General features: G+C 49.0%; 1 protein-coding gene across 2 annotated transcripts in view; it reads right to left on the bottom strand.

Annotated features, from left to right (window-relative positions):
* Positions 1-1,979: 1,979 nt before the first annotated feature.
* The window catches only part of SEMA3B (semaphorin 3B), a 71,393-nt gene continuing 49,808 nt past the window's right edge, over positions 1,980-23,564 (bottom strand). For both annotated transcript variants that reach the window (XM_080996440.1, XM_080996439.1), the window contains 14 exons: positions 17,764-17,883; positions 17,550-17,643; positions 16,299-16,418; positions 14,790-14,935; positions 14,058-14,172; positions 12,661-12,730; positions 12,338-12,482; positions 11,592-11,811; positions 10,656-10,747; positions 10,167-10,208; positions 9,376-9,533; positions 8,206-8,261; positions 7,392-7,531; positions 1,980-5,844 (listed from right to left, as the gene is read on the bottom strand). In XM_080996440.1, the coding sequence (XP_080852566.1) occupies positions 5,383-5,844; positions 7,392-7,531; positions 8,206-8,261; positions 9,376-9,533; positions 10,167-10,208; positions 10,656-10,747; positions 11,592-11,811; positions 12,338-12,482; positions 12,661-12,730; positions 14,058-14,172; positions 14,790-14,935; positions 16,299-16,418; positions 17,550-17,643; positions 17,764-17,883 (1,980 nt within the window). In that variant the 3' untranslated portion in view covers positions 1,980-5,382. The remainder of the gene's footprint in view (positions 5,845-7,391; positions 7,532-8,205; positions 8,262-9,375; positions 9,534-10,166; positions 10,209-10,655; positions 10,748-11,591; positions 11,812-12,337; positions 12,483-12,660; positions 12,731-14,057; positions 14,173-14,789; positions 14,936-16,298; positions 16,419-17,549; positions 17,644-17,763; positions 17,884-23,564) is intronic.

Genomic DNA, 23,564 nt, shown 5'->3' with positions numbered 1-23,564 from the left:
TTCTCAGAATGGCCCCAGGATCAGGATCTCCCACCATCATGCAAGCCTGGAGTTGACATAACTAATCCTCCTCCCCCTCCCCCACAAGAACTGCTGGGGGGGATTTAGAGACAGAAAGATCTACCAAGAAAAAAAAGGCAATCTCCACACCCTCCTCTCCTGGCTGGTACAAGCTAGCTGGTGCTAAAGACTAGCAAAATTACTATGGCATAAGACTTTTATGGACTTCATCTGAGGAAGTGTTATCCTCCACTGGCAGGTGGGTGTAGGAATGGGAGGAAATAAACACTGAAGTCAGAAAGAAAGGAAATGTCCGTGACAATGGCTTTGTTGGGAATAATTAACTGTGAAGCCCAAGGTAAGTTTTCCCATATGGTGAGCTGTTTGTGTAGACCAGGGTTCATTCCTGACAGCCTGAGGCTGGATTATAGGGAGAGAGAGCAGGATTTTGGCGAACGTGATCACCTGAGGCTATGAACAGGTACATTCCAAACAACAAGCCAGAGGTACCCAAAAAAGGGCCTGCTGGTGCCAGTGCACACTCTAATGCCTCCTATGGCGTCCATGAAAGGTTTCAGTAAATATTTCCTAAAAAATTCACAATGTGTGAGACTGTTCGCTATTACTATTCTGTTCCTGTTTGCACTGTCTCATCCTCTCCTGTACCCTCACGAGGCCCCCTTTTGTGTTTTCCCACAGCCTCACAGCAGCCATTTTGTGATGGGCACTCGACTTCCAAATGTGCCCACTGACCCCAAAAGGTTGGCAAGACCTGAGACAGACTCTTAGTCCTCCAGAAAGATTTTAACAGTTGATCCAAGAAAGGAAAACAGCTTCATATGATCCTGAGATGGAACAAAGCTTACTTGGCAATGGTCATGGTCGAGACTGAAGAGCTGTGTAAGCATTCAAAAGTAAGACTTTTGAGAGCCGTGCTGTTGAACTACATGAAACTAATATAATGAGAGGATGATCTAAAATTTGTGACCATGGGAAGGGGGAAAAAAAAAAAAAACTTTGTTCAAAATGTATATATAACATGATCATCCAATTAGAGTTTGGCAATCTCAAGATCAAATTACCGGTAAATAAATGGCAACTAGTTCTCACAGCTGAGATGGTGCTGGAAGAATGAAAACTCCAATCTTTTAAACTCTAGATAAATTGCTGTTATGACTTAATTTAAAGCCAGAGGGGGCAGAACCTTTGCCTCCCCCCCCCCAGCCCTCTGTACCTGGCCCTCAGGACCCCACTGACTGCATTCTTGAAAATGTCACATATTCATATTCCACTGTTCTCAAGTCATCTCCCCACTTCCCTTCTCCCCCCCCCTCCCGCTGAGGGAAACTACAAACCTGTCCAGACACTTAAGGCTGCCATTCAGCTGAAGACACCATGGGGAAAGGTAAGGAGCTCCCCCAGATCCCATCCTAAACCCTTCTTGCCTGCATTACCCAAAAAGAAAACTTGTGCATATTACCCAGAGTGCACTGCTCCTTTGTCAGTCATGTGACCCAGCTGGCCTTGCCCCTGCAGCCTTGCCAAGCAGAAATAAAGCAGATAATGTTTTCTACAATGACTTTCTCTCCGATTTACCTGCTAAATTTCTGCTTTCCAGACTGCTGGCAAAGGTACAGGAGCGAGACCCTGTTCCTGGCAATGACCTGATAGGCAGAAATTTAGCAAGTGAAGCAGGAGACCTTAAATACCTCTACATGTATTATGGCACAAGCTATCAATGGCCTAGGCTTCACCTAAGTAATACATGACAGCTGGCCTAATTTCCATGACCCCTAGGTGATAGCTTGATGAAACCATGGCTATGGTACATTGCTGTTCTGGAACCATAAATGAAGAAGGGGTTTTGGTCTGCCTCCATAATCATTGCTCTGTTTCTAGAGTGAGGACAACAGGTGATGTTCTGCAAGCACCTAAAAATGTATGCAGTGATCACTTCCATGTTATGGAAACCCGACACACAAAGTTAAAACTGCTTTATTGTGTTAATATATTCCAACCACACTGGATCCAGCACTCTTGCTGCATGTCTTAAAAGTAGACCCAGTCGCTATTGAGGCTGGGTTAACTCACCACAGGCCACCTTGGCTGACATCTATGCCTCGCGTCCAGCAACTCTGCACACTTATTTTCGCTGCTACTATTTCCTTTAGAATTTATCATAGGTTCAACAGATAAGATACATAAGGTAAAACAATAATTAGTTGCCAAGGACGTTAGTCCGATGCCTCTTTCTTCGGTATGGAAACCTTAATGGCCAAAATGCTGAGGTTCCAAATGGGGGTTTTCATGATCAATATATCTTTTCCTCCCAGACACGGGAAGAGAGGAAACAAATGGAAGGAGTGGGGAACAAAAAGTTATACCTGCCAAATAGCTGGGTTTCATCCACAGTGTTTCAGGATGGTGATTGATGCTTTTAACTAGGGAAATAATCTAGGTTTAAAAGTAGCTGCCCCCACTGCATAACAAATGGGGAAAGTGCTGTTGATTTCAGGTCCGACTTGCAGACTTCCCACAGACATTTGGTGGGCCACTGTGAGAAAAGGATGCTGGACTAGGTGGGCTACTGGCCTGATCCAGCAGGATTGTTCTTCTGTTCTTATGCTACTAGCTTATTATGACTACACTTAGACACCCTAAGTTGGGGGGGGGGGGAGGTAAAAGGTAAAGGACTCCTGGATGGTTAAGTCTGGTCAAAGGTGATTATGGGGTGTGGCGTTCATCTCGCTTTTCAGGCCGTTTGTCCACAGACAGCTCCCAGCTGAAGGCCCAACATGGTCAAATCCCTCCCCTAACCTATCCCCCGGCTGAGCCTTCAAATTCTCTCATTCACAGAAATGTCAACCTTGCTGCTGCTTCTGCAGCTCTGGTAGTGACAAGGGGGGTAGGTCTCTCCTCCTTCCTTCAGCACATGGCATTGGTGCTGCTATCACTCTGAGCCTGGTGCCAGGCATGCCAGGAATTGTCATTTTCTCTGCGCTCTCTGAAAACTACATTTTCAAGTCCATTTTTGGGTAGACCAAAGACTCTGGAATCATGTGATAAGCTTGATTTGCTTCTCCTTTGCCATTTATCCCTTACCACACAGCTCCACACAGTCTGTGGTGTAGCTTACAATACTGCAAAAAGTGTTCTTAAAACAACCTTAAAAGACCTGTACATGTGGGATATTGGTTCCATTTTAAATCAGCAATTTTGCCTGGTAAAGTGGGGAGGGAGGTGTAGATAGGGCTGCCATATTCTGAAGAGCAAAAAAGAGGACACATTTGCCGACTTCACCTTTTAACTATGGATCGCTGTGACGATACTCATTTTACACAGCCATGAAAAAGAGGATGTTTCCTGGAAAAGGAGGACATATGGCAACCCTAAGTAGAATGACAATGTAGCAGAATCTATTTGTAAAATATCTCTGATTAGTTCTAACGTCCATGTATTATAGAGAAAGTTTTTACCCTACATAGGCAAAAGGGACAGCCTGGTGCCATGGCAGTAGGCTACTCTAAAAGTAAAGGGAAATAAAAGGCAAAACAATGATATTTTTTTTAAAGAAGCTGTAAAATTCCTCACTGGCAGGACCATTTAGGGGCAGTTTGCACTAAAAAAATGGTACAGAACAGGCTGTTGAGAACTCTGTAAGCCAGGTTTCCTTTTACTGGATGTGAACTGTGAATTTAATAACTAACCATTGGTTCTACTCTGTTCTTGAAGATGGTGGGCTCCAGTCTCACTTTCTGTTTCATTGGACAGCGACTTTCAGCTTGACTAGGTAGTGCTGATATCACCCCTTTCTAATGTTTCAGACACCACAGAAACAGCTTATATATCTTAAATCAGAGCAGATCTATCTATCTCAGACCCTTGCTGCCCAAATCATAATCCAAGACAAGACTGCATTACCTCTATCAGGCCAACACCTCCACCTCCCTTCAGACTGAAACCTCCTGTTTTTCTACAGAACAGGAAGCAACACAGAGATCAACACCTCCCCAGCATATCTAAGGGACAGATGAGCTTCATCTGCATGACTACACCTTTCTGGGCACTCCACAGAGGTGCCTCACAAGGCACTCCCAAAATGAAGAATTCAAAATGAGTGTCCTCATTTGGTCTAGCCAAGGCTTTCCCAAGATGGTGCCCTACAAATGGTTTAGACTACAACTCCCATCACCCCCAGTCAACATGGCCAAGAGAAGGTGGAAGATATGGCCCAAAACAAATTGAGAAGGGGAGGTCTGGGCTGCTCTTTTCGATATTGCTCCTGATGGGTTGTGGCTGGTGACTTGGGCCCCAGAGCAGACCAAAGCAGGGAACAAACCTTGGTTGGCCATCATTCTTCTGGCAATAACCTTCAAAGAAAGGACAGACAGACACCTCCACTGCTCAACATGACCCTACAAACATCCTTGTGTCATGACAGGGCCTCAACTTCAATATTTTACCAGTGTGTTAACTGCCTTTCTGTTACTGCCCTGCCACTTGAGGGGGTCTCAGTCTGATGAAGAATCCCCTAAGGGCCATATAAAATATAGATCTGAGAACGTAGGAGATATGCCACGGTTCCTCATCTCTGTTACCATCATCATTGCCACATGCACATCCAAAACATTTCAGAAGTGTACCCGCAATCCTTTGGGCAACAGGAGCCCTGTCCCTTCAGTCAGAGGCTAAATGCTGGTGGGCCACCTGGTGGTGGATTTACATTCATCAGTTAACAATCTGTTAATAAATACATCAGTGGTTCTGTAGTGTCTCTGGAGGGGGAGAGCACATTGCTACACTTATGCGCACAAGGCAAGTCGGTTTGGTTATGGAAGCGAGAGGAAACGGGGTAGGCACCCTGCCTATCAAGACAGAGGGATGCGTCGGGGGACTGTCCTCTTCAGAGGAAGATTCTGAGCATGAACAGACGCTCCAGAGCTAGAAGGCTCCTCAGCCCCAGAATTACATCTTGACAGTCAGCAGATCCTTGAGGGTAAGAAAAAAGGGACCACAACTCCTGGCGTATCCTGTCTGGTTTACTTCCCACTGCGCAGGATATCATAATAACTTGGTTCCTTTGATCCCTCGAGACTGCTGCCACCATCTTTGGTTGTATGTTACGGAAGAGGCGAGGGCTACAGAAGCCACCCTCTCCTGTCGGGTTCTGTTGCTTCGCACCGAGTTCTGAAGAATGGCAGCTAAGTTGCTATGACGACAACACCCCCCCTACAAACTACGTATGAAGCGGCCGCCAGGAGGATGGAAAGGAAGCCCTCTCCACCAAACCATGATCCTGCATCCTCTCTCCCACCCCTTTCCCTACATGCCCACCCTGCTCCCCAGCATAGAGGTTGGTTGTCTAGCTGCACTCCATGCAGGTCACCAGATGTCAGTGCTCCGGGGCCCCCTCTCCGCACGGGGCACTTCGTGTGTTCTCCGGCTGCGGCCTTTCCGCTTGTCCTCCAGGTGCTTCCACTTGTGGCTCTTGGCCTTGACGCTGAGCGGAGGGGGTAGTGGCGGCTTCTTCTTCGGCTGGTGGCTCTTGCGGCTCCACAGCTGCTCACATACCTGGTCCATGGTACTGAGGTTGGGGTGGTCCACCAGCTGCAAGAAATCTTGGTACCAGAGCTTGCGGTGGAAGGGCTGCGCGGGCTCCTCTTCTCGGGAGACGGAGAGCGAGTCGGCTTGCTGGGCATGGATCACTTCAAGCTGGAGGTGCAGCAAACTCTGGGTAAAGCCGTGCTCCGTGGCGTGGCAGTGGTAGAGGCCAGCATCTTTGCGCTGCACATTGCGCAACAGGATCCCCCGCTCCATCTTGATGACCCGGTCATCCAACAGCACCTGCAGGTTAGTAAGGCCAGAGAAAAGGGATAGCATTGGTGAGAGGTCATCAGTAGGGGTGAGGAACTGAGATGGGACAGGCAGGAATAATGATTCAAGAACCAGAAGGGAGGATGGCCCCATCAACAGTAAGACACACAGATGCTTGCATATTTTAATTGCCTTTAATGTTAATTCTAACTGTTTTTAAATGTTTGTAATTGTTTCAAAACTCTCTGATAATTAAAATATTTCTTGCAAACCACTTGCAGGCATGGCCAAACTTGGCCCTCCAGATGTTTTGGGACTACAACTCCCATCATCCCTAGCTAACAGGACCAGTGGTCAGGGCTGATGTTTTACTGTGATCCACAGGTATATAATGGACGTGGGTGGCGCTGTGGGTAAAACCTCAGCGCCTAGGGCTTGCCGATCGCATGGTCGGCGGTTCGAATCCCCGCGGCGGGGTGAGCTCCCGTCTTTCGGTCCCAGCTCCTGCCCACCTAGCAGTTCGAAAGCACCCCTAAGTACAAGTAGATAAATAGGTACCGCTTTCTAGCGGGAAGGTAAACGGCGTTTCCGTGTGCTGCGCTGGTGCTGGCTCGCCAGAGCAGCTTCGTCACGCTGGCCACGTGACCCGGAAGTGTCTCCGGACAGCGCTGGCCCCCGGCCTCTTAAGTGAGATGGGCACACAACCCTAGAGTCGGACACGACTGGCTCGTACGGGCAGGGGTACCTTTACCTTTACAGGCATATAAATGGTTAAATAAATTAATTAAACAAATCCTAGGTATCTGCTTGGAGACAGGTCCCTGCTATAAGCAGTGGGGCCTGCACTGAAGGAGGAAGAATCTGCTGAAGGGAATGTGCAGAAGTGGAGGCCAGCGTGCCTGCCTTATTAATTAACTGATTGATTGAATGATTACAGAATTCATAGACTCACAGAGGCAAAAAAGATACTTATGATACCAGGAGGTTTAGAACCAAAGGGAGGCTGAGGTAGCTTGAGAAAGTAAAACTACTACTACTACTACTAATAATGATTTTAATATTTCTACCCCACCCATCTGGCTGGGTTTCCCCAGCCACTCTAGATTCTGCCAGCTTTGTTTCTCATTCTCTCTTATATTTCTGTATCAGGGGTCACCAACATAGCACCCCCAGGTGCCAGGGTGTTCCTGATGGTACCCTCCTATGATACCCGCGAAAGCTTTCGGCAGAGATCCACTCAAAATTCCACAATGCATGAGAGGCTGTTTGTTTTTTCCTGCTTAGTTCCTGTTTGCACTGGCTCAGCCACTCCTATGTGGAATACGCCTCTTAAACATGGGCAGGCACCTTTCGTTGGATGCCAGGATAGGACACCCTTCCTTCCACTCTGAACAGAGGAGAAGTACAAAGAGCTTCTCTATGTGATTGTGTGTGGCAGTGGCTGATGCGCATGTCTTTTGCCATCAATGGCAGCAGCTGTTTTGTGACTGGAACCCACAACCAAATTCAAAATGTGCCTACTGGCCTAAAACGTTTGGTGCCCCTGGTCTAGGTGCACACAGCAGCCAAGCTCCTACCTCCTTCCGGGGGGCGCTGCTGCTTTTCTGGTACGTCCACACAACCTGGGCCTGCAGTGACTTAGGGAGGCACTCCAAGAAAGCGCTGCTGCCTTCCACTCCATATAACTTCTTTTCTGGGACGCTGCTTCGCTGGGGATCTGCACAGAAGTTGTAAGAGCTTAATACGGTCATCTGTTAATCTCAGCACAGAGATATGGGCAGGACAACGAACACACAGGGATGTGCTGAGGCCAGAGCTGAAGCAAGGCATGAAGAAATCTAAACAGAAGTCCAAGCTGGCTACAAAATGGGGTGCGTTTTGAGGGAACAATCTATGGATCCAGGATGCTGTCCTGCCTATATTTAACAGAATCTATTCTTAAGTGAGCAACTAAGCTCTGAAGACAGTTGTAATGAAAGAAGCAGCAGCTGTGCTCAGTGTATTTTGGATAAATGAATGAGCGTGAATTTAGTTTCTTCTAGGGTCCAATTCCCTTTCCATGCAGTAATTTGAAAGTTGAGGAACACTTGCTGCTGAGTGCGCCGTTTCTTTTTCTTTTTTAATCGTGGGGACAGGATAGTAGGGCACTGAGCAGAATTCATGTTTTCTCAGTGCTCCTCTGGTTCTGGCATTCAGTATTGTACGCCAGGTGTGAGAGAAGAGAGTACATGCGTGCATATGTGCTGAGGGTGGGAAGGCACACGTTCCACTGCATCTAGAACTAATTCAGTGCAGTAGCCTGAGGCCATGCTACGTCTTACATTGTTGGTGATGGTGGACACACCAAATTGGGCATGAATGATGCAGAGTGTAGGGTCCAAGTGCACTCACCTCCAAAGCAGAGCACATTGGGATCCCCATTTCGCACATCCTGACGCCGGAACCGCCTGCAAGAAGAGGGAGAGAGACAGAGCACAGAAAGGTTGATCAGGATCAAAAGCAGGGTGTGTTGTACCATATTTTTCGCTCTATAGGACGTACTTTTTCCCCTCCAAAAATTAAGGGGAAATGTGTGTGCGTCCTATGGAGCGAATGCAGGCTCCTTGGCTTCAGCGATAGCAATGCAAAGCCTCCGAAGCGCAGAGGGAGCGCTCCCTCTGCGCTCCAGAGGCTTCGCGTTGCTTTCGCTGAAGCCTGGAGAGCGAGAGGGGTCTGTGCGCACCGACCCCTCTCGCTCTCCAGGCTTCAGGGATAGCCGCCTGAAGCCTTTGGAGCGCAGCGGGAACTCGCGCTGTGCTCCGAAGGCTTTGGGTTCCTTTTGCTGAAGCCGGGAGAGCAAGACTCTCCTGGCTTCAGCAGAGAGTGAGAGCTGCACAGCGCCCCTTCAGCAAAGCGGGAGGAGAAATGGAAGGGGCTCCGTTTCTCCTGCTGCTTCGCTGAAGGGGTGCTAAGCAGAGAGGGGGATAATTTTTTTTCCCTGTTCTCCCCCTCCTATGGTCGGTGCGTCCTATGGTCCAGTGTGTCCTATAGAGCGAAAAATACAGTTACTTTTGAGGTGGGCTGGGATGTGTGGCTTCTCCTGGAGACAAATGTTCTCCTCAGAGGGGCTGTGTAGCAAGATTGCTCTTGTCCTGCTTGGGTTCTAGTCACAACATCTTAGAACTGACATCCTACAGTGCACATCCTGGGCAACCTGGAGAGTACCGCTCCTGGATAGACAGATCCAGCTGAATGTAGTGGCCGGGAGCTATTTCCTTCTCACATCTTGGTATCAGCAGCATCTGTCCTATGGCCTCAGAGGAGAAGCAGGCTCTTAAGCAGGCAAGAGCGGACAGTGGCCATGCCAAGACTGCATACGGGGATGCTGTCAGGATGTAGGTCTGTGTCCCTTTGGGCACTGCTCAAGGCAAGCCAACAGGAGATGGGGGGGAAATCTCCCACCAAACCAGATCACAGCTGGCTGGCAGCAAGAGGGTAGGTGGCCCAAGAGACAACAGGCAGGCTCCATTATCACTCTCTGCCCCACCCTGCCCTCAAGAAAGCCCCACAGTCATACCATACCTTTTGGTGTTGTGCATGTAGCGAGTGCAGGTAGTCCCATCCCAGGCACAGTATGGATCTCTAGCCAGGCAGCATTCAGCACAAGCTTTGCCATAGATCCCACAGCGGTGCAAGGGCAGCTGGGAAACAGAAGTCCTGGAGCCAATGTAGAGCTGTTGCTGTTAGGAGACAAAGCCACACAGTCCTATTTAGGCCAAGTCAATGTCTTCTGCTGCTTGCCTTAGTATTACACCTGATTCTGGCCTCTCTGACACCACAGTCCAAAAGAGGTGGGTATGAGGCTTTCCCAGAGAGAAAGAAGCCCAGAGCTCTCATTGGAAAAGCATGAGAACTGCTAGCTTGACCATGGAGAAATCTAGAGTGGCCTGACACTTGTTGATGGAAGGAAGAGAACTGAAATAGAAAAACGGCAGCACTGCTGACATCGGCTGCCATATATCCAGATTTTCCTGGACATTTTATCGATTTCCATCCGGACACTGCTGCCGACTGCAGTATTCTGGATATGTCTGGGAAAATCTGGACATGTGGCAACCCTACTTAAACCAACCACAGGGCAGATGGATGGGACAGGGTGTCTTGAAGGAGGTGGGACAGCCTCATCATCAGAGGACCTCTGATAGACTCTCTTACTTGGAAGCATCTATCTGTATGGATACCAGGCTCTGTTCAGATAATCTCCCACTGCTGAGCTCTCTCCCCAACTGTAATGCAGAAGTCATCTCTGCATTGCCTCCCGTTCACATTCCCACGCCATGGCTCCCCCAAAGCTCTTCTGCTGCACGACGTACCCGCTTGGAGGAGATCTGCATGCTTGTAACTGGAGAGGAGTCCTGCCAATGAAAAAAAGGAATTGCGGTGTGACTGAGTTGGTGACAGTCAATCAGTATCCCAGTTCTTCTTCTTAAGGATTGCTCCTATGCAATCAGGAATCCAAGCACTTTCCCATGGCACCCAGGTTACTGTCTCTGTTTCTCAAGTGAAGCCCTGAAGACTGTGGCCACCATCAGAGTTTTATACAAGACGGGCATAAGAAGAACCCTACTGGGTCAGAGCAAAGGCCCACCTAGTCCAGCATCCTGTTCTCACAGTGGCCAAACTACAGGAAACCTGCAAGCAGGACATGAGTGCCAAATCACATTCTAAGCTTCTGTAGCATTCAGGGAAAACTCTGAAATGTTTAGGCCAGATGGAGCCCCTGAGTGGACATCACAGTCCTTTCATTGCACAGTTGTGCTTGGCTTCAGCTAAGGCAGCCTTCCCCTTTCGCTCACACTCACCTTAAACACCTGCAGCTCCTCCAGCAGCAGCTCCTCCATGTTTTGCCAGCTCTCCTTGGGCACAGAGACGACCTTCAGGACAGTGCCAATGTCTGCCAGGCAAGTGGGACAATTTAGCACAACAAAAGGGGGATTTGCAGGCGGGCAGGCAGATGCTTCCCAAGTTCCAAAGGTAGCTCTGTAGAACTGTTATTTGCCTCCCCCGGGAAAGATTTCTCAAAGCCACAGAGACGCCATGCAAGAAGAGCTGAAAGCCAGGCAATTTGGTTCATACAAAAGAGATGAGGTCAACAAAATGTGCCAAGTTTCCAAGGATTTGGGGCACTTAAGCTGGTCCCTTTAGGGATCTTGTTTCCAGTCTCCTTTGATCTTATGCTAAATCAAAGCTTTCAGTGCACCAGCTGAAAGCGGGAATGTGGCCAACAGGATTGGGGGAGGCAAAGGCAACAGGACAAGGGTTCTAGCTGAAAGCATATAACGTTTCACTACACACAGTGACTGTGCAATTAGAAACAAGGTGGGAGATCAATGAACAGCATCTCCTCTGTGTGTATGCACACACATTTTAAAGTTAATAGCAGCCAAAGGAGGCCCTAAATTGAACCATGCCTGTGTAGCCACATCATCTTCTATTGTAAATTATCACCACTCAAGGATATATTCCAGTCAGGGAAAAGAACTCAAGCAGGGCAAGAAGTAGGCCAGGGAAAAGTCCTGAGGGCTGTGTAGAGATACCTAGAGGGCCTGAGGTGCCCTACTGCTGCCCTACATACACATCTGGAGGGAGTGCTCTACAAGGAGTGAGCTAAGGGTTACCTAGAGTTGGTCGCCAGAATGCACATTTTGACCCTTGAACTGTGGGCATCCTAGCATGCTGTTTTAAGAAGCAGAAGGGAACTTGGAAGGCATATCAGAAGGGGAGGCGTGCAGACACACCTGTGCCAATAAAGAGGACGTCATAGTGGCCGTCAGCAGCAGCCACTCGGTCTACTGCGATGCGGGTGAAGGTGTAGCCCACATTGGTCTGCAGGAAGATGGGTCGCTGGCCATGTGGCAACACTGAGTTGTACAGTAACGGGTGGTTGCGAGCAAACTGAATCACATCATCGGGGAAATCCTTGGTGGAACTAAATGTGCCAAAGGTTTTGCTGGGACACTGAAGGGGAGAGGGAGAGAAGGAGAGAGGGAGACAGAGAGGGAGAAAGAGAGAGAGAGGCAGAGTTGAAGGCCCAGGCATGTAAAAACCATCTACTCCTAGAAACACCACATCACAGACCTCCATGCACCCCACATAACTCCCTTTCCAGTCCAATCACACCCTACCTTTAATCCCCCACTACCTTTCCAGGCAGCTCTGGTAATGCCCTAATTTCCTTAGTTTTCTGAAGCCCTGAAGTTTCATAGAATACTGTCAGTACCCCACAATCCTGGCCCAGAAATCCCCATCCTCCCCCAGCCCATTTCCCCATTTCCTCATTTCAGCCCGCTCTTCTCTCCATCTAGCCAAGAGCTCTCCAAACATATTGTTCTGGGTGTTCCCACATCTCTACATCAACAAGCACCCTTGTTATTTTATTATTATTATCATTACTATTGAATTCTATATACCGCTTGCCTGCCAAATGGTTTCTAAGTAGTTTGAACCTTGCTTCATTTCATCACCCCAAGTCCAAGGCACGTACCATTCCTGGGCGGGGGTAAGGGACCCGGCCTTGGTAGGACACCCACTGATAGTTTGGCCCTTCCTTGTGAGCAAAAGGTCCCAAGAAGGCTCTGCGGATGTCACTCATATGGTAGACACAGACAGCAGAGCCCTTGAAGACGGTGCTGTGGGAGCAGACCACAGAGAAGCATTAGGGTAGGAATAACCAGGTGAATGGTGTCTCCACCCCACACCCTCCAATATGTCTGGGGGGACATTTCCCAGAAGGTCAGACATTACCTTTACAGCCTCTTGGGAAAAGGAAACCCGGCTGAAAGTGGAGGAAACCACCATTATCCTTACCTGGAGGTGGTGAAAACAGCATACAGCAAAGGGTTGCGCTTGTCTCTGGTTGGCAGCAAAAATACATCATCTGAAGAGAGACCAAGCAAAGGAAGAGAGAGAAGGAGAAAAGGAGTCACTGGCCTGCAGTCTTCCACCTGGAGTATGGCAATCCCTTTCCCAGCCACAGGAGAATACTCTAGCTAGAAAGTGAACCTTTCTCTAACCTCCCCCCCACCCCCAATAGGGAGAGATAAATTAAGCCTCCACCACTGCTCTCTGTTGACACACTGGCAGTGATCAGGCACTAACACCAATTAAACAAAACAGAACAGAACACCGCAAGTTGCATGCATGCATGCCTGCCTAAATAAATAAATAAATAAATAAATAAATAAATAAATAAATAAATAAATAAATACTATTGTTGTCCTCTAAGGACAGCAGTTCAGATTTGTTTTGTTTATCTATTTAGCCATCACACAATGGAGCTCCCCCAAAAGCCCTTTCTAGTTTGCATTTATGATGCGCTTTGCTCACATTGGCATCAGGGCAGTTCTACATGATTCCGCTTTCAATACCGTTTGCACCTGCAAACATTTCAAGATGGACATTTCCAATGGGTACAGGTACCGGAGCTTCCTGCTGAAATTGGTGGGTGGGGAGTTGTCTGGCTTTTGTTGTGCCATAATCGCATTATTGTAACCTGACCTGGGACTAGTGTATTACATACGTTGCAGCATACAACTACAAAGAAACCCAAACCAGTCTGGAGGAGCCCAATGTGGATACATTAAGAACATTCAAAACAATTCATGTGCATTTTTTATCCAAATGTATAAAATATGAAAAACATGTATATAAGGGCACAAGTCCATCAGGTGTTAAAACTTGGGATTTGGCTGCAATGGGTCATAAAGCAACCTACACCTAATTCTACAAAGCTGGATTGCAAACTGGCACTTTTCAAACGAAATGATGTTCTTTGGTTGAGATTTGGAAGATATAAATGCATGGGACAAAAAATGTAACTAAAAATGTGGAAATCTGTTTTGCTTTAGAATATGAATGGTTGCTTAGGATTTGAACAACGTAATGTCTTCATAGAAAATATTATAATAATCACAAGCTATTTCTTCAAAGTCATGTGTTTTTAAAACTGTCCATGTTTTGACTGCCTATGTGCATGTATGTGGGTAAATGCATCACTTTCTACATTCTAGAACATGTAGCTTTTGCACAGTTTTCTCTGTCAAGGTGGATCTCCAGTTTCAGGTAGGAGTCTCTCCCAGTCCCACCTGGAGATGCTGGGGACTGAACCTGGGACCTTCCGCGTGCAAAATGCCTGTGTTCTGCCACTTATCTACGGTGCCCCCTCCCCCTGCCAGACCAGACCTCAATCAGCCACAGTCACTCACGGAGCTGGTCAAAGTACGTATCACTCCCATCGCTGCCGGGCACCGAGCACACCAGCCGGGCCTTCAGAAATGTTGTCCATTTGTTCACCAGGCTCCTCTGCCCACCCATGTCATTCTGCAGAGAGAGGAAGAGAGGCTTATCAGAGAGGTAGCCGGGGACAGCAGTGCACGTAGGACATTTTAGACTCCGGATTTCCCCCATGGTCTTGTGGGTGAGAACCCTCTTAGATGATAATGTGTATTAGTTCACTTACTTCGAAATGCCTCACTACACTTGCCCCCCTGCTCATTCTGCTGAATGGGGCCCTAGACCTCTGCCCCCAAAACCCTTTTCCCTCACTGCTGCTAGAGCCCCACTCCTGCCATAACAGACTCCTTCCAGCCAGTGTCCCAGTTCAGCTGCCCAGTAGCTGCTGTCCACCTCCATAGAGCAAGATCCACATGGAGAACTGACCTAAGGCTCAGCAAGGGGCTCAATAAGCTGAAGTGCAGGAAGCCCTAAGAATGGGGTGGACCCTAATGCTTTGCCACAGAGCAGAGGCAGAGGCAGAGCTGAGAGAGCAGCTCTCTCATACAAGCAGGCACATGGATGTACGCTGAAACTGGGCCGCCACTCAGCCCAAGTGTTGGGCTGGCACCCAGATACCTGCCCTAACCTGCCTGACTGGTGGCAACATGACCAGGCCTTGCCCAATCCTTAGCACTGGACTCGAGAAGGCACAGAGCTCTCACCCGGCAAATCTGGCCTATGCGGGTGAAGGTCTGCTTGCCCAGCCCCTGGGCTCCTTCCACTGCTGTCTCCCGGAAGAAAAAGAAGATCTTGTCGTCATCGGGATTCTCACTCTCCGGGATCCAGAAAACATCAATGAACTTGGGCTCTTGGGGGCAGACAAGTGGGAGAACATCAATGCCAAAGCAAAGAGGTGGGAAATTGTACATTATGTGAGGGAACATAATGGTCTTCCACTTAAGAAAAAAATGCAAAGAGCAGCACTGTGCTGCTTCATGCAAAGTCAGACCACTGATCTATTGTCACCTCCTCCCTTATCTTTTCGGCCATATCTTTAACTCCCCCCTCCATCCCATGGTCCAACATTGACAGGTGGATGGATTACCCAGCTGTTAAATAGATGAGTCAAAGTCGGCCCATGGGGCAGGGAAGCAAGCCTGCTTTCTGAAGGCTCCAGGTACACAAGTTCCTAAAGGGAACTTCCCTTGCACACCTGACCTTCGATCCTGCTTTCTGCAGGGATTGGCTATGAGCACCCATTTCCCATGGGAGGAGCCAATGCTTGCAGCCAACCCAGCAGAACTGACATCACCAGGCTGACAGGTGGACGTGGTTTAAGTAAAAATGGCTTCCTGGACCAGTCTGGAACCACCAGACTCGCTGGTGGGCAGGAGGTTCTCCATCTGTGTTTAGCTGCAGATGCTAGGAATTGAATCTGGAACCTTCTGCAGGCGAAAGAATATACTCTGCCCCTTTCCCATGAGTGTAATGGGGAATCTGACTGAGGCACAATGGGGTGGGGGTTGTTAAATCTTCCCCTGCTTTTTTATTGTAATCATCACCACCATCATCCTCTGAAGCTGCTTTTCACTCCCACAGGGTAAAGGAGGCAGAAACACAGACGGACCCTCTCTCTCCCCACTGTCCAGAGAAGACTTTGCCACATGACACATTTAAAGCTCATGACTTCCCCTGGAGAATCCTGGGAAATGGTTGTTTAAGGGTGTTGGGAATTACACCTCTGTGAGGATGACCTACAGTTCTCAAGATGGTACAAATGTGCTTTAAATACATGGTGCAGATGTATTTGGGAGAGGTATTCAGGTCATCAAAGGCCACAAGGGGAAAGGGGTAGAGGTCTTCTCCCAGAGTGCTGCTTTGCAGCCATGTGGGGCTGCTAATTTGTAAAAGAACACAAAAGATGAAATCCTAAACGCATCTTGTCTACCTTGGTGGTTAGTCAGCAGTGGTCAGGAAGCTGCCAATCAGGCCCTGGCCACTAGATGGCAGCCTCCATTCATAAGTGACAAAACAGCTGGGGATTGAGACTCTGAAGCAGAACCAACAAGAGTCCTAAGGAACTGTAGTTTTCCTTGGCACTTAAAGGAACATGTTCTCCCACTCCCAACACCAGTGATCCATCAGAGATAGAAAAAGGACAACAGGATGAGTGCAAGGAAATTGCCGTTTTCCGCATCCCTGGGATGCCCTTGCTCCCTGCCCCCACTGACCGTTGAGCCACCGGGAGTCATGCTGCTCCGTGCGGATAGAAGGTCTTGAGCCAAGGCTGCGGAAGATGGTGAAGTCGCGGCCCATCAGGTCAGTAGCCACCCCAGAATAGAGCTCTTCACCTGGCCACCACAGAATGATAAAAGACAGAGGTTAAAAGGCTTCGTCATGGGATCTGTATACTGGAACATGTCCCAGGTACTCTTTCTCTGGTACCCCGTGCAGGATTCGTCTCCCCTGAAATGTCCTCTGCTCTTTAAAGGCAGGAAAGCTCCTAGGCAGGCAGGCAGGCAGGCTGGGAGGCAGCAGCTGCCATTCCTGGAGCCTTGCTCAGAGGGTGCTTGGAGCCAAAAGAGAATGTGCCGCCAGCCACACCAGCAGTGGCATCCTCAGCACATAGTGCTGGCTGATGCAAGCTGTTCCAACATCAGCTGGAGAGCAGTCTCCACTTGGCAAATGCTGGAAGAGCTTTAGGGACTCATGAGTCCTTGGATGAGACAACGGCTGCATGCACACCATACATTTAAAGAACTGTAAAGGGTGCTGGGAATTGTAGCTCCATGAGGATTACAGTTCCAACTACAGTTCCAATTATTCTTTTGGTGGAGAGGATGCTCTTTAAATGTATGCTGTGTTGACTGGAAAGTGCTGGCTGTGTTTTTATTGGACATCCCACACAATCACTCTGTTATTCTTATACAGTGGTACCTCAGGTTACATACGCTTCAGGTTACATACGCTTCAGGTTACAGACTCCGCTAACCCAGAAATAGTACCTCAGGTTAAGAACTTTGCTTCAGGATGAGAACAGAAATTGTGCTCCGGCGGTGCAGCGGCAGCGGGAGGCCCCATTAGCTAAAGTGGTGCTTCAGGTTAAGAACAGATTCAGGTTAAGAACGGACCTCCGGAATGAATTAAGTACTTAACCCGAGGTACCATTGCATTCTTATTCTTATATTGTAATATAAGAAGAGCCCTGCTGAATCAGGCCAATGGCCCACCCAGTCCAGCACCCTGCTCTCACGGGAGCCAACCAGATGCCTGTGACAACAGCACTTTCCTCTCCTGTGGTTTCCAGAAAGTGGTATTCATAAGCACTGCTTCCTCCGGCCATCAAATCAGAACATAACCATTGTGGCTGGTAGCCACCAACAGCCCCACCCTCCATGAACTTACCCTCCTCTTTTAAAGCCATCCAAGGTGGAGGGAGGGAGTTATCACTAGATTTTGAGCAGAGGGGCCTGGTCCCTTACCTGCCAGCACTGAAGCGGCCACATGACGTGGGTCGTAGGGGCTTTTGCCTTTGCCATCTTCTAAGTTCTTCAGGTCCAGTTTAAACACAGAGTCCTGGACAGAGAGGGAGGAGGGACGTGCCAGTAAGAGAGGCCAGAGAGCAGAGCCTGGGGCTCGAGCCATTCTGGCTCACCTCAGTAGAGACCACCCTATGAACCTCCATGCCTGGCTCACCTCTGCACGCTGCCCAACTTCTACGAAGCCACAAATGGGGTGGAAGGCCCCAGTGCCGCAGGCATACAGGTGCGTCCGGTTGAAGAGGTGCAGGATCTTGACGAAGTTCATGCACTCGGCCTGCAAGACAAGAGCGAGGCCAGTTACGGAGTGGGCCCAGGGGGTGCCTGCAGAAGAGCTGGCCCAGCACCCTGTGCTTCCAGTGACCAACCAGATGCCTGCAGGCTCAAAGGCTTGAGGTGCTGCATAAGGAGAGGGATGGGCACAACACAGAGGCACCAGCAGCTATAATAATAATAATAATAATAATAATAATAATAATAATAATAATTTATTACTCTGGGCGGCTTTACCACTCTGGGCGGCTTCCAACAGGATATTAAAACCACAATAAAACATCAAACATTAAAAACTTCCCTAAACAGGGCTGCCTTCAGATGTCTTCCTTGACATCTGATGGGAGGGTGTTCCACAGGGTGGGCGCCACTACCGAGAAGGCCCTCTGCCTTGTTCCCTGTAACCTCACTTCTCTCAGTGAGGGAACCACCTGAAGGCCCTCGGAGCTGGACCTCAAAGAAAGGGAGCTGCTAAGGGCCTTGGACGGATGTTAGGAATGTAAAAATGATTCTCGCATCCCTATCTGCAACTTCCCACCCAGATCCTTATTTCACATGTGCCTCCTCTGCTGCCAGAAAGAATGTCTTGTGGGGCAGGCCAGGCTGGGAATGGAGGAGGAGGAGAGGCCTCAGCAAGGTGTGCGCAGGAAGAGCAGCGCATAGGTTTTGCTGGCCTGTGGTTCAGGCATCTGCAGTGTAGGTCCTTCCCTTGCCTCTGGACGGCCTCCCCTGACATTGCTGAGATGCCAGAGCATGTGGGAGCCTCTCTTTCCCTCTGGGACTGTGCAGAATTTCCCACACTGGGCGGGAAGGAATGGGGGTGTCCGTGGTGGACTGGGAGTTTCTGCACATTTCACCTGCCGGCAGAGGGCGCCGTAGGAAGCAGCCGTTCCATCACACTAAGCTTGAGTGGCTTTGTGCCTGTCACCTGCAGACACGAAGACCTCTGCTCATGCCACAGAAGACCCCTGTTTGAGCCGCTGCCTCCCTCCTACAAAGCAAGCCTCCCCAGCAGCCCCTCCCTTTCAGGGCCTGTCAGGAGGGGAACATCTGTTTGACTTGCTGCTGAGCACAGTTAGCCACTGACGGATCACTCCTGCCCCTTAGAAAGTGGCTGATTATTTAAATGTCTGGAATAACTCAGGCAGAAGTGATGCTCTCTTGTTATATGAGCCCCAGGGGAGTGTCAAGATATTTGGGGGGGGGGGGGGAGGAAGTCAGGATCCCATCCAGCACCACCAGGCACCTTGCAAGAAGAGACAGACAAACACCGCAGAGACTTCTCTTGAAGGCTAACTGAGAACAAGCTGACCTAAGCAGGCAAGGCAAAATAATAATAATAATAATAAAATGCTAAAAAGAGCCACTCCACAAGGGCCATGAGCAGTGGGTGGGGATCAGGGAAGGCTCAGCAAACAAGTAGCAATGGCAGCAAGCAAGGAAACCTACAGGCAAGAGAGGAAGAGGGGAGGAGGAGAAGGGAGCACAGAACCAGGGAGGCACAGGAAGCTCCCTCACTCTGAGTCAGGCCACTGGCCCATCTAGCTCAGCGTTGCCCACACTGACTGGCAGTGGCTCTCCAGGGTTTCAGGCAGCAGATTGTGCCAGCTCTACATGGAGGAACTAAATTCCAGAGCAATGCTTCATGCAAGGGGAGCAAACATGGTGGCTGCCAGGTGTTCTTGGACTCCAGCTCCCATCAGCCCCAGGCAGCTTGGTCGATGGTCAAGGATGGTGGGAGTCGTAGCAGGCACCACATGAACTGACCCTGGCTGCAAGGACTGCATTGGGATTGAGTGGGCCAGAGTTCAAGATACAGTCTGATCACTGGCTCTGTGTTCAGCTTTGGAGTTTCAGTGGTTTGCAAACTTCAAAACCAGGAAAGATGAATTGAGGGGTCCTGCAAGATGTGCTTTACAAGAGAGTGGTTGAGTTGTCACTTTCTTTCCCTTTCCCTTTCCCTTCAGTTTACTCCTCATAGTTTCCTGCCTCCCTTCCCCACCCTCCCAACCCCTCTTTCACACACATGCAACATGCACACACTCCTCTGGAATTTGGAAGTGTTTGGTTTTATCAACACCACCACCACCACCATGGAATTGCCTCCATATACCCATCAATAACTTTGATCCAGAAACTCCCCAAATGTGTGAAGTAGGCATATTAGAATAGACAAAATTCTGCAAGATGGAAAAGAGCTCCCCGTCAGTGGAAAAGTTTTGGCATTTGTGCAAAGTTAGTTTCAAAAGGAAAGAAGGCTGGGATAAGGAAAGGGGAGATAAGATGGAGCAATGACCATAAAGCAGGATATAGCAAACACCAGGCAAATCATGGGAAGATTTCCAGCAGCTCTTCATGCTATTATCAGTGACTGATCAGGTGTAAAAATGAAAGCCAAGGCCAAGCACAGGCTAATTTGCTTGATAAGATTAAATACTGGAAGTAACTGAAATGCCTGCGAGATAATAATTTGGGGGTGGGGGTGACTATAAAAGCAAATGCATGGCATGAAGCTCCAACGGTCATGCACCTAGAACCACAGGATTCAACCAACCTGGCCTGCTAGCAGAAGCCAGTACAGTGCCATGGGGCTCCCCCTCTTCCTCTCGTGAGTCCCCTCAATCTGCTTTGCAGCGCAGAGCAGAACCCCCAGAACAGGACACAGGGAGAATCATTCTCTCTGGCAAGCAGAAATACTTGCACCAACAGAAGGATCAGAATTCCTCCCACAGACTTTCAGAGTTGGAAAGGACCTTGGCAGTTATCTCATCCATGGGTGGAGAAGCTCTTGGAACTGTGGCCATGCCTCTTGCTTGCCTACAAGGAGGATGTGGGGCAGTGGCGCACTGAGAAACATCTGTCCTACATTGCTGTAATGCAGCCTGTTGTACAAGGTCACACCTGCTGCTCTGCCTCTCTGCCCCACCCAACACTAGTCCCCAGGTGACTGCCAGGGGTGTACCTGGGGGCTGGCTAGGTTGGCCCCCAACAAAGGCCCAGGGGAGGTGCAAAAGACTGAGCCTCTCCAGACCAGTACATCTCCTTGCAGGGGTGTAGCCAGGATTTTTGTTGGGGGGAGGCAGGTCTTTTGTTAGAGGGGGCATAACCTCAGTTTGCTATGTATTTTATCGATTTTTATTGATGGGGGGCAGCTGCCCCCCCTGGCTACACCCATGTCTCCTTGCCAAGGGCACAAGGGAGCCTAGGCACTGACTGCCTAAACCACTGATGAGTGGCCCAATCCAACCCCCGGGGCAAGTCAGGAAAAAACCAAGAGCCTCAAACACAAACTTACCCCCAAATCAAGAGGCTCAGTCCCTCCTCACCTCTTGCACACAAAACTCTCCTGTTCACTCACCCAGTTTGTTTGCACCAAGGTGACTATGGCAGAGTTAAATGCTGGGTAACTGGGGGAACCCTCTGCAATCAACGCTATCCCTGCTTAGGAACATAGGGCACTGCCTTATATAGAGTCAGACCATTGGAGCATCTCGCTCAGTATTGCCTACACTGATTGGAAGTGGCTCTCCAGGATTTCAGGCAGGTGTCTCTCCCGACCCTACCTGGAGATGCCTGGGTTGAACCTGGGGTCTTCTGGTTGCAAGGCAGATGCTTTAGCCCTGAGCTACGGCCCTTCTATAGAAATCTAGCAGTCTGCAGCCACAAATGGTGGCATCAGTGTGCCACCTTGCACTTGTGCCTTTTCTATAGTCAAAACCTCCCCATCTGGAAAAGCTATCCAGGTGCATGCCTTTCCCCCTGGGGAAGACAACATCTGAGAGCTTGTTTTCTTATTTGGGCCAAGGAAAACTGAAACTTCAGAATAATACTTGATCTATAGAAAGGGTTTGGCCTCCCTTACCCCCTTTGGGCTGTCCAGCTGTGCAGCTAATGGTTAAGGGAAATGAGCCAGATGCAACACGGATGGATCAATGCATCAGTCACGGGCCAGATGTTCCCTGATTCCCCAACTGCTCTTCCAGAGGCTGGACATGTGCCACTGAGTGTCTGCCCATCTTCTTCAAGCCATCTGTCACAGAGATGACGAGTCCTAGGGAGCAATAATGTGGCAAACGGCCCTTGTGGCATGCAATGGGCATACAAGAAGAGGGTTGGGAAGCAGCAGCGGACTCTCAACGCCATGAATTCAGCATGAATTGGGTCAGGTTGCAAGTTCGGCTGGTAGCTCAGCACCAGATCACATGCTTTGCAATCCCATGGCGCCAGGCACAATCCTGAAATGCTGACTCGCTGCTGCCACTCGCTGCAGACGATGCTTAGAAAGAAGGACCAGGGGTTTAACTTGGAAGAAAACTGGTTCTTGAGCAAAAGCCAGCCACTGACAGAGAGTGACTTTGAAACCACTGTGGTAGAAAAGGACACACTGAAAGCACATTACTTCCTCTGGGAATTGTAGCTTCCTCCTTACTGGGCTACATTTCCCAGCACCATCAACAAACTACTGTTCCTGAGATTCTTAGGTGAATGCCATGTGCTTTGTGGTGCGAACACACCCTGTGTCCTTCAACCCCGCCGCCCCGCTCTCTCTTAGGGCTCATCCAAACTTCCTTTTGTGCTCTGTTTCTAGGTAGAAATCAATGCTTTAAAGCGCCGTGACCTAGTACTTTTTTTTTTGTCCTGGTGCTGTCTCCACAAAAACCCACTGAGTTACCACTGAGTTGGAGCAAATGGGAAATTGCCCTTTGTTCTGACTCAGCGTTAAAGTGAAGGTTTTCATGGGGGAAAGTGCCAAAAGGACTTAGACATGGCGCTTTAAAGCCTAGAAACTGTGGGGCAAAAGGTAAATATGGGTGAGTCCATAGTGTTGCCAACCTCTTAGCACCTGCTCTGCTTTCCCCACTTAACTCCTACTTAGATGGAAAGGCAAGAGTGTGATCTCGCAGCTTATGCTCCGTTAATGCTTAACCTAGACTGTGAACGTCAATCGTAGCACTGAATTTAAATGAACTTCCAACCATAAAGACAGCTAAGCTCCAATGAGCCCTGGACCCTTTCCCAGTCCCATTAAAGCCAGCAAGCTTCTTCTCTGAAGCCTGCGCACCAGACCAAGTCTATTCTTACACATGCTCATTATCACAGCTCAATATATATGGGGATTTTTTTGTGCACTCTGGTGATAATTGCTCTGCCTCTAAAATGATTTGCACAACAAAAGGGGGTGTCTCCCATTATTTATTCCCATTCTCTGAAGATGCCTCCCCCTGTAAGATTTGCTCTCTGCTTGGAATATGCTGCTCCTTTTAAAATGGAGAGAGAGAGAAAAAATTGGGTTGGGTCTTCCCACACTTTGCATCTGATTCATTTAATACGAGACTGCCACTGGTTAGGCACATACTCTGCTAAAGGGCACAATCGTGCGTGTGATATTCACACGATTGAAAGCCTGCAAATCTGCCAGCATATAGTAGCTGGAAGTGCTGGGTTTGGTACTTTGAGGATTTATTAGTTGTGATGGGGGTTGGGAATGCTCAAAGTCTCCCTTTCCCTCTCTTCCCCTCTTACAAACACATGCACACAAATGTCATCTCCAAAGCAGTCCTTGGGGTCTAAACCATTTGCAGAGCATCCTACCCACCCACTGCTGGGCTGGTCTTGAGTAAACAAGCCTGGGGCTCTTACAGCCCCTATCATCACTCTTGAGCAAGCCCAGGAAGAAAAACAACC

This window comes from Podarcis pityusensis (assembly GCF_964106645.2).
Source record: "Podarcis pityusensis genome assembly, chromosome: 2".
Classification (NCBI taxonomy): domain Eukaryota; kingdom Metazoa; phylum Chordata; class Lepidosauria; order Squamata; family Lacertidae; genus Podarcis; species Podarcis pityusensis.
This window is presented reverse-complemented; position numbering and strand designations above follow the sequence as displayed.